The sequence below is a fragment of the Symsagittifera roscoffensis genome, chromosome 1 (genome assembly GCF_963678635.1).
Source record: "Symsagittifera roscoffensis chromosome 1, txSymRosc1.1, whole genome shotgun sequence".
Classification (NCBI taxonomy): domain Eukaryota; kingdom Metazoa; phylum Xenacoelomorpha; order Acoela; family Convolutidae; genus Symsagittifera; species Symsagittifera roscoffensis.
In genome coordinates this window covers 64,015,567-64,026,918 of record NC_087062.1, presented here as the reverse complement: position 1 = coordinate 64,026,918, position 11,352 = coordinate 64,015,567, and the positions used below count along the sequence as shown (strand labels likewise).

General features: G+C 37.1%; 1 protein-coding gene across 1 annotated transcript; it reads left to right on the top strand.

The window, feature by feature from the left end:
• The first annotated feature begins 615 nt into the window (after positions 1-615).
• LOC134856889 (uncharacterized) lies at positions 616-5,478 on the top strand. The gene is made up of 7 exons (XM_063873184.1): positions 616-1,259; positions 1,858-1,972; positions 2,669-3,370; positions 3,496-3,837; positions 4,033-4,274; positions 4,578-4,795; positions 5,228-5,478. The coding sequence occupies exons 1-7, from the start codon at positions 925-927 to the stop codon at positions 5,386-5,388; spliced, it is 2,115 nt and encodes a 704-aa protein (XP_063729254.1). The 5' UTR covers positions 616-924; the 3' UTR covers positions 5,389-5,478.
• Positions 5,479-11,352: the final 5,874 nt, after the last annotated feature.

The window sequence follows — 11,352 nt, the reverse complement described above, 5'->3', positions numbered from 1 at the left end:
ATGTTTTTTGTCGCTGAGGCGTGAAATTTTCTGTAGTTGTCGTAATCTGGCTTTTCACGATAGTTTTTCATTCTGTTAAAAAATATGCAGGAACAACTGAAAGCCCACTACATGCATTCAATTTTTTGGATTCCAACCAACGTCTTTTTTTTTGTTTACACTCTTCAATTCAAAAACTTTCTAAACCCATTCTTCTGCATCTTATTTGCCTCGATTTTGTTTTATAGGAGCCCTGCACAGATGTTCAGAATAGTCACATTCTTTCTCAAATGGAGGAGATTGAATAAAGAATAAGTGTGTAATATCCGGGATTTTTTTTACTGAAAACCCTTTTGCTCTAGGGCTCTCAAGCCGTTCCATAGTGTTCTGATATACATATAGCTGTTTTTTTTTAAAAAAATTTTAGATCTGAGGTTTTTAATCTATGAATGAATCCATTACCGATTGTATTTTATAATGAAACACATTTCCCCAGCCAGTTTATGACCGGCGACATTCAGATGTTGCCGCTGCGAAAAGGTGCATTTTGATTAATCGGTGACAGAGCAAGGAACGAATGCTCGAGCAGTAGAAGCAATTGTATTTTTATTATTGTTTTGTTTAGACTCCACTTGCCAATAACAACCTGACCTTATCCTCAAAATACCATTTAACACGATTCTTTTGTGAAATAAACACCGTGTTTCATTTGGAAAAAAAACGCAACAAAATGATGTCCTCAATTAGGTTTTCCGAAATTTCAAACTGAAGAAATTTCTGCTTTGTAGCTACCCAGCAAATTACTCAAATTTTTGAATGTAATATAAATTTTGTTAATTGGCGTTCTGTTACAGTGAATAGTAAATTAGTCAATTTTTGCCTACTTTTGAATTATCATTGAAGTTATTTTCTGAGTCTACTTTTCAAATACTTATATTCTGAAGAATGGATTCCAGAAAGCGAAGCAGCTCCGGAGACAAATCAACGACAAAAGCTGCTGGCAAGCTGCTCTCAGCATTGAAGAGAAAAACGAGTGCAACTGGGAGTTCAGACAAAAGTCCCACTCGAAATTCGTCGTCCGATAGAACCCGAAAGAGTGTGGACTTCGGCCGAGTGAAGACTTCCATTTCGGTAGTGGGCGGGTTCGGGGGAGGGAATGAGTCGTTTAACGGTGCGGCTAGCAAAGAGGCCGCTAAAATGGTGAGCGAGTGGGTGAAAAGCGGGTCGGAGAAGACAGCTTGGGCCTCAGACATCGCCAAGATCATCAGTGCTAAGTTGAAGTTAGTCTTCGTTTTTTTAGTCTGCTGTTAAAGAAAAGCAAACATTAAGAACAAAGACGCAATGAAAAAAAAAGATTAACAAGCTTACTTATTAATTCCCTCGAATTAAGACAAAAACATTTGAAACCGGTTTTTCTCGAAAATGGAAAACTTTTTCGAAGTTTTTAATGTCGTTCAAATCACGAATGAGAGGTCTTAAATATAGATATATCACTCAACTCTCTCCGATGATTATTTGTGGCACCTGACTTTGCGTGGGTAAAAAAGAAACTAGAACTCCCGAATACAAAGTTCCTACCCATTTTTAACGGTCGGAACAATAACACAAAATCAATTACTTTTGATTTCCGGAAATTTTACATGCATAGGGGAAATAGTTAACAAATTCCAAAAGAAGGGGGAATAGTTACCAAAATCTATTTTGCTAAAGAAAATCAAACGTTAAGCCATTATAGAACTTTAAAGTTGTTAATTTGCCAATCACTTTTGATATTTGAAAATTTTGTCAGATTTGCATTTTTCAGCCAGCACTATTAGAATAAACTTGTAACGCTACTGCTGAAAAAAATATATGTCTGACTTGGCTTTCGTGTTTCAGATTGCAGCACTCGGTGAAGCTTCTGTCCAACCAGGTGACTCAGCTCGAAGCCGAACTGGAAGTGTACCAGAATCTGAACAAAGACAGCAAACTGGAGAAAATTGAAAGCCCACCTGTGAGTCTCTATAAGATTTTTGAATACTAAATAGTAAATATTTTAGATTTAGTATAGAAGGATAGAAAATATTTAGTTTCAAAGTATAGCAGGATATATACCTCTATTTCAGTTTGCCCAGCGCTAAATTACATTATGTTTTTGTACCCTGTGTTTCATCTACTTGATAGCATTCTAACCTATGCATTAACCTCCCCCTCCCCTCCTCCGAGAGCTCGACTCCTAAAAACGCAAAAGATCTTATAACCTTATTTGGTGTTATATTAAACCATCGATTTTTGGTGAACAACTCTCAAAATTTTCTCGCAAAAAAGTGCAAGTTTTTGGTCAAAACTTTCCAAAAAATGCCCAAAATCGTTTTTTGGCACAATTTTTTTTTCAAAAGTTTGCCTGCTGCGCAGCTATTTCTGTCGAAACAAGGTCTTCTTCTTAAGAAAGTAGGCCGAAGAATTTTATGAAATTTTTTAATATAAAATTATGTCCTAGATTGTTCCCTAAAATATCCTACTGTTAGTGATGTTTTATTTCTTGTTACCGACAACCAATTTTAATAAAATCTATTAGCAGATTGTTTTGTTTTCCTGGTTTTCCATTTTCTGTCATTTGCGTCTTCTCTGAGAGTTTCTGGATGACAGCATATGCACAGTAAGCAACCAACATTTCTCATCTGACAACCGAAATGTTATCGTTTTTCAGGAGCCCATTGAGCCAGAACAAGATGACAGAGAGTTCGAGGAATCGGGAACCCAAACAGAAGACGTGACCATATTTTCAACACAGCTCAAAATTGATTCGTTCACTCAGACCCCAATCAAAACATTTGCAAGCTCTTATCAACAATGCACGAATTTAACAGTCGTTGTCGAGACTTCATGTCAAACAGAACAAGATGTCAAACTATGCGAGCCTGTTGCGAACTTTGAATGTCAAACGGATCCGAATCTAACTCAAAATGAAACTGCGACGGCGTCTCAGCAAACAAAAGAGTCAAGTTTCATTTCAAAGTGCGACCAATTTTGCCAATTCCCAGAACTTGTAGCGAAGGTTCTTCCCGTAAACGTACAATGGGAGACTACTAAACCATTAGTCCACATAACGACTTTACCTGCGCTAGCCTTAGTGAAGCGTGAAAGCAGTTCGCTGAAAAAACTTGTAACTGTGAACAAACATGCGCTGAAAACGACAAGTGTGCCGATAGTTCAAAGTCCTCGGCACGGGAGGAAAAGTCGTTTCCTTCAGATGGATATGTTCACGCCTGAAGAAGCGCAGCTGCGGGCTTCTATTTTGAATGAATATCTGGAGAATTATCTCGAGACCAGAGAACAATCGCCCGAGAAAAGCGCCAGAAATAATCACCAGAAAGTTTCGTTCAATCAACAGCAAGCTACCATAAACAAGGTAAGCTAAATTTTGAGCATGAATATCTTGAACCCGTTTTGCAGTATTTTATATTTGGGGTTTAAAAACACTGAAATTCGTGTGGTTTTCAGTTTCATTCAATAATGATGAAAATATATTTGCAGGAATTATCAGAAGTGATCGAAAACAAACAGCGTCAGTTAGAAGCCCTAGGGAACCTTCAAAAGCTTTACTACAACCCCAGAGGTCGACTCCAGCTTTCCTCGAACCCCAACACCAAAAATTCAGCCGGACTTAACCCATCGCGACCTCAAGGCAGCAGAAGCAGGAGATGCCTGCGAAGGAATCATCAGAAGTTAGTGGTCAAGAGCGACTCAGATTCGAACAGTGCAAATTGTCTTCCGTCGATCGACCCGAACAACAACCGAATGAGCCTGAACAAATTACTACCTGCGTATGTGTACAGGGCACTTAATCCTGACTGGAACGGATTTGATCCAACTTCAGTGAGTTGATTTTTCAAAAATAAACATGAAAGTTAAACTTATTCATTTTGAGTCGCTTAAAAAACGAGGACAAATAGAATTTGCCGTGGTGAACTGAGTTTATAATAAACATACTGTTTTAGAAAAAAGCAACATCACAAAGCAATTGCTTTTTTGTTGGAAACAAAAACAGCGAGTCATTAAATTTCTTTGCAGGATGAAACTTCTGCCGGAGAATTGATGAAAAGCAGGAGTGCGACTCGAGGTGGTAACACTGCCAGCAACTCAAGACTCCGCAAAAGGAGTGCCAGTGGACCCAGAAGCAACAACAACCTCCCCCTAGGCCACTCTATCCTGAACTGGAATGTACCTATGCCCCATTGCAAGTGCGAGTCATGTGCCCTCATGCTGCCCTCCTCCAGGACAAGCTGGGGTCACGATAACTTGAAGCTCAACAGGTCAGTGAGATAATCACTACAACAACATTACTTCTGCAAATATGGGAGGAAGGTGTCACTTTTCGCCCCACATTTTGACGCGACTTTAGACGGCGAAATATGGGAAAACATTACGGATTGCAATCGTTTGTTTATCTTTCAGTCGAAAAACAATTCGAGCTCTTTTTTTCTGCTGACTGCACTCAAAAACCACTTCAGGTAAAAAAAACTTGCAAAGTTAAGTCTCGACTTCAACCACGAAGCAAAATTGACCCGAATTTAACTTATTCCCTGACTATTTCAAACTAAACCTTGTTTGTTTAGTCTGTCGGTGAAAGTTGGTTCTCGAGTAGCAGTGCAGCCCAGGCGAGATCTGATTGGTCACTTCGACGCCCTCGGGGAAGACGCGAGTGCCCCCGCCCCCTATCCAGTGACTGGTGTGGTGCGCTACTTGGGCCATGTTTCCCGTCTCTGTCCCTCCCAGCCCAATGGGGTTTACGTGGGAGTGGAGTTAGATGACCACGTTCTACATCTTAACCCAGGTATGGCATCTTGTTGCAAAAAGGGGAATTCGTTGCAAGGTACCAAATTCATATATCGTTAACCGTTGCTTCAATTCAGTACAGGGCTGCCATTATAGGGGGTAAGGGAATATTTAGCAAAATACTTTATTACGTTATCTTTATGAGGAAAATGAATTAGACTCCTAGATAAAAAAAAAATTAAATTTTTCCCTGAAAAAAAATCAAAAAACAATAGTTCTTAGTTAAATCTTCACTGATATCCGGAAAAGAAGACAAAATGAGCTCTGAATAATTTTAACTCAAATTCGGAAAAGGGTTTTTTTTCTAAATTAACCCTTATTGAATACTTCAGCATATACTTGACTAAGCATATAACTTTAAAAAAATTGATGAAAATGTTCATGAAAAAGCAAATGTTTTGATTGTGTGTAAAAATTCCCTTTGTTTCAGATTTGGGCAACTATGTGGGCGACGGCAGTTTTCTGGGACGGAGATATTTCACAGCCAAAAACAATTCAACCTCAGCCCTGTTTGTCCCCATTCAAGATGTGTTCCCAAAAACTAGCAAGACACCAGATATCAGAAGATCGTCAACGAACAGAAGAAGATAGAACAAAGATATTACAGAAAGATATTGTCACACCGAAATGTTAACTTTCCAAAATATGGACTTTTTGTATTTCTTCGATTGTTTTACATATTTGATTTCGAGGTTCAAGTGGTGTTGTGTTATTTTATAAATATGGCCACTCGATTGATAAAATTTTGAAAAGTAATCATGGTTGGAGCGGTTATTAATTGAGCCACACGGACAAGCGTAGGATCGCACTATTGATCTTAACAGCTCCTTTTCATTCAATTTAATTCGTCACCGTAATCAAGGGCGGATCTAGGATTTTCTCGAGGGGGGGGGGGGGGGGGGGGGTTTGGCGGATTTTCAAATTTTTTTCTTGGGTCGACCAAATTGATTTTCTGAGCTCTCCCAAAGCACTAAAAAGACCCTGTTTTGGCCAAAACTTCTGCGCCGCTGACAAAATTTTGAAAAAACAGGCCAAAAAAGGCGTTTTTAGGCACTTTTTGGAAAATTTTTATCAAAAAAATCGCGTTTTTTCGGCGCGCGCTCCCCCTCAAAATTAGTATACATTGGCGCCAAAGGCGCCTTTAGAAAAATTTTAGGGTCCGTCACCAAAAATGGATAACTCAAAATAGTACAAAGGGGGGACCCTTTGGGTTGGCAGGGGGTCGAATCCCTGAGGGGAGGAGAGCCCCCTTAAATCCGCCACTGACCGTAATCCTTTTACACCGTAAATGAAGCATTTTATCCAGTGGTACCTGCCAGTTAATTATCATTTGAAGATATCATAAAGGAAAAACCATTAGATAATTGTAATCGTCGCGAAGTCCATTTGTTACAAGAAAGAGAATACCGAACAAACTTTGAAAAAACAGACTGCAGGTATCAATGATGATTCAAAACTAAGGAGAGAAGAAGTCTTGCATCCTTGGGAGGGCAAAATCGACAATTTGGAAGACGTAGTCAAGCAGAAACTGACAAATTGTTAATTTCAATGTGAATCATGTTTGCGCGAGAAGCTTATAAAGTTTAATTTTCGCTGTCAAACAGATAACTGAGAAAGAACTAGTAAAATTACGAAATGGTGAACTGCAATTTACGAGAAGAATTTCTTCTCTTAAGGATGAAGTAGTAGAAATGTCTGAAAAAGAATTGTCGTTGTCTGAGAGATCTGTCTGGTGTATTGTTGGAATTTCAGCTTAGATGTGTGGGTGGGGTTTTCGCGGGTTTGGTTAGCATTGGGGTGTTTAATTCCGCTTGAGTGATGAACTTCATGACTCTGGCAGCGCATTCAGCCATATTTTCTTCGACTGAAGCTGAGATATCCGTGGACTGATTGTTATTTGCTATTCCGATATGGTATACAAAAGCTACTAAAAATCTCTTAACAAAAAGTTTGATAGTCCAGCGGTTTTAGAAGACATATGTAAACAAAAGGGGGTATCCGGCTTGTTGGGATGCGTTCATTTATTCAGCGAAATCCACGATTTCGACTCTTGGGCATTTGATTCCTATCCCATTGGAGAACTTACAATTACGAACGGTTTTTGAGTGTCGAGAAGAAATTGGTTGCAAGTCACTAGTGTTTTGTGTCCCAGCCGGTATATTTGAGATTGGGCCTTGGGTAGTCTGAATGTGGTCTCTAATCTCAGGTTTAACCGCAGTTTCAGTTTTTTTGTCTAAGTCAACGCTGTCTGATTCCGTTTGAGTTTTGAGATTATCCGAAATAATTATGTAACTCCCTACATGTCTGCAAGAAAAACCTTATACCAATCATTCCCAATTGCTATTATCAGACGTATCCGACGTAATGAAACAAGATTCATTGCAAGCAGTTTAACATGACGTTTACTGACTTCTTAATTTTGTAGATCTTGCAGGTTGTCTTCTCGACGAGTTTTTCGGCTCTTTCTCTTTGGTGGTTCATTTGAATAAGTAAGCAATTCTTTCTGTTTGAGCTTTAGTCCTAGCATGTGAGTTTTTTTATTACTAGCATGTGAGATTTTATTACTAGGGATTTTGAAAATGAACCCTGAATCAAGGTTGTCTGGGGAGCAATTGTACGGGTAATCTACGGTGGAAGCGGAATCTCCGTGACGGTAATCTCCAGTAGTGAGAGATTGTTTTTTTTCTATTTTTTCTTACCTTCGTTGAAACTAGCATAGGGAAGTAAAAGAATGTTGCCCTGAAAAATCCGTGTTTTTTTCTAACCTATTTTGATCAAATTTATGTGAAAAAAATTAACCAACGGAATTCAAATGTTCAACGCTCCTATTGCTTCCTCTTATCCGTCGGATTGCAATTCTCTGAGGCTGAGATTCGTCTGTATAACTGTCTTCAACCCGATCATCATTTTGCAGTTCAAATGCTCTACGCTTAGAGGTGAGTGACTTTCTTTAACCTAAAAAATCAATAGAGTAACTTGAAGCGAATGATTTCTAGATTGTATTCCGCTTTCTGCCGAAATTTTAACCTAAGATTGGACAATTGAATGCAAATTCCAAATATTCCGTGTCGTTAAGAGTGGGTCTAGAAGAATCAAAGGACATTGCCGAAATTTTTATTTTAACAGTTTTTACTAGTTTTTTTTATCCGTTGGATCTGTGGTCGACGACTACAAAGTTTTTAATTAAATACATTTAAATCGTAAAAACATCTAAAATCCTAGATTGCTGATGAAGGAGCAGTTCGGTGCCTATGATTGGTTCAAAATTCTGTGAAAAAATGTATACTTTTGGTTGAAGACGAAAACCTCACTCGCGCCAGGTTTTTGGAGTTGAGTTCATCTCTATTGCGAATTTTATTTTACCCAAAGTGGATGGATTAATTACATTTTTTCAATAACTTTTCTTAACAGATTCTATACAATTCAGGCCAGATTTAAAACAATTTGAATTCAAAGATAAAACTTGAAAAAAAATTCTTGTGAAATTGATATCAGAAAAAACCCAACGGAACACAATTTGCGAAAAAAATTCATAGCGGCTGTGATTAAAATTGCAATATTCAAGAGTGAAAATTATAATAGAAGCCATAACTTGATTCAGTATTAGAAACCACGGCATACAACTCAGATTTTCTATCCGCGATTTCAGTTCAGCTCTATTTAACCCGGAAAAGATTTATCCAAAGAAAGTCTAAAAATTTAGTAAGAATTTTTTCCGCCAAAAGTTGAATTGGAAAACTGAATGGGAGAAGTGCAAATTACAATGACTTCTCGAAAAAGCTTTATGATCCGTGAAAGTCTCTGAACTGCATATGTCCTTATGATCCGTTGGGAACCGTTAGTGGAGTAGTTTGATTCGTGTGGGATTAAGAGTTTTAACAGGAAGAATACCATTTTTCAGTTGTTCCCGTGGAGTTGTTCTAAAGGTGCTTCAAAGCTGCTTTATGAGGCATCGGATTTACTTTTTGTTGAAAATTTAATGTCAAAATGGCTGTCATCATTGACAATTACTTTGTCTTATTAATTTTATATAAATGTAAAGTTATGGCTTCGTTTTTAGTAGAATGGAGACTTTTTGTTTAACAAAGGTATTAGGGGACTACCATGAATTATTTAAGTTCATATGCTGGTTTGTTGAACCGAAACAGGAGCTTACGAAATAACTCTTTTGAGCTACTTAACGGCAAAATTGAAAATATCTAATACCGAAAATTTTGTTCGCAACTTTTCTATGACCAGAAAATTTTACTATTGAAGACGATTCAAATGTCTTAAAAAACAATTTGCACGGAGTTTTTACTAGTTAAATATCCTTTTCGAGTTATTTGGGTAGATCGCCAAACCCGTAAAAAACAACTAAGAAAGGTTCGGGTTGTAATGCCATCAACAATGCTTTAAAGTTTACTTGAGCACAAAGCCTACTAATAATGTTCACTTATAAAATTTTAAGGAGGCAGTTAACTACACGCATTTTTCAGCAAGGTTTTGCAAACAAAATATCTCCGGCAGGCTTCTGAGATAAATTGACGTCGAAATTAGTTTCTAGCGCATGTTAGGCATCTGAGATTTGTTCTTGTAGGATTGTTTGTTAATGAGTTTCGAGTCTACAGCTGGTTTTATAGATTTGTCTTTCTTACAAGTTATAATAAAGGGACTAAGAAAATGTTCTTCGTTGCAATTGTGGTCTAGAAAATTCGTCTTTGATTGAGTCTTTTGAATGTACAGAAGTACTCTTCTTTTTTTAGCTGGATGGATTTAACGGATCAGGCAGTGTGTAAATTTCTTTTGGTTCTCGGTTTCAACAGTTTTTGATGTTCTCGTTTTTGAAGGGAACATATGTTTTATAGAACTAATTGACTTACTACGTCGAGACAATATCTGGTACGAGCAACTCTTCTTGAGGACTGCGATTACATCTCTGGATGGGTTATCGTTAGCGAGAAGGTTTTTTTGGTGGTCTTCTGCTACGACGAAATACCAATCTTTGTTGCACTACACGTTTGAAGAAATTGAAGCAGAAAATATCCAATTTATTTTGATCGCCGTATAGGTAAGCACGCACTTTTGTAGCTTCAACTACAGGATGTAGACAAACTTATGGAACTCTCAACGGTAGATTAGAACTGAAAGTTTATGGAAAATTTTGCGATTTTTTTTTTGCGAGGGAAATTTTTGGTAGTTTTTTGATTCTTCATTATCCTGGTCATAAACAGACGTGACGAAAAGCACAGTGCGTTTGTGTTTTTCCTTTTTTCCTACTTTGGATTTTGCGTTAATCCGTTCACAGCGTTTAATATGTGCTTTATCAGTATTTTCAGCGTTGTGATATGAGCAATTTTTCGACTATTCTATATAAAAATTGACTATTTACAAAGTTTCTTTTTTGAAATTTGGATTTACAATTTTCCGCAATGGATTTTTTGTATTCACAGGTTTTAGCAAGTAGCGTTTTTTGCTTGACAGATTGTTGGATGTGTTTACGAAAAAACTAACCCGCAACGGATACATGGGTTTTCTCTCTGAATATGTAAGGCGAGCTCTTGTGACATTTAATTGTCTGTTTTTTTGTGAACAATTTTTTTTCTCGAAAAACTGAGTTGTTAACTTTTTTTCAAACGATCGCTTCTTCCGTTTTTTTATATAAAAGTTACGTTCAGTGCTTCCATTGACGATGGTGTCTCTGTGAGAAATTTTCTTTGTTTTTCACAGATTTGCATACTGTTAGTGAAATTTTTTTAAATCATCCTTCTTTTTGACTGAACAAGTCGCATTTCTTTGCTATTTTTGTCACAGCATACATAATTTTACAAAAAATTTTCTGTCATTTTGTTTTCTATTTCAAAGGTTATTTCTTTCGAAGGTTATATTGATTTTTCTAACAAATGCAACTGATAAGAGATCCCAGAAGTTTCTGATTAAAAACCTAAAGACTTTTTATATGTTTTGATTTTTTTAACTAAAGTTTCGCTTTCTGTCTAATCTGAGGGAGTGATATAGCAATGGTTTCAGTTTCTTGTTTGTTTCCCCTTGACACATTTTGTTGCTATTTTTTAGTAGTTTCTTTGAGCTAAGGTCTCGTCGTCGTCGAATCATTTTTGCTCGGCCAGATTTCTTTCTAGTCTTGCATTCCATCGGCTTTTTGATTCGTTATCTTCAGAGCTGTTTTTGATATTGATCGGAGTAGTTGGAATCGAAGTCTTTATTTTCTTCAGCTAAGATGGCTCATTGTAATAAGTTGCCTAAATCTCCCATGAAATTAGAAGGTAAATCGTAAGTTTTTGCTAAAAATGTTGAATTTCTTTCACCCTCCTTTCACCCTTAAAAAATATAAGTGCAAATTGATAAAGACTATGTTTGAAATGTGTGAAATTGTCCTGAAAGTTGAACGACACAATGAGTTTCATATTTCGTTTATATTGATTTCTCTTTTTTTCTTTTTTTTCTTCTTTTTTGTATTTTGATACTAAACCTTGAGCAGAATCAAGATACAAAAAAGGACTATAGAGTTGAACGGACTGACTTGTTTCAATCCTCCTGGTCTTCTGATTTGCGTGA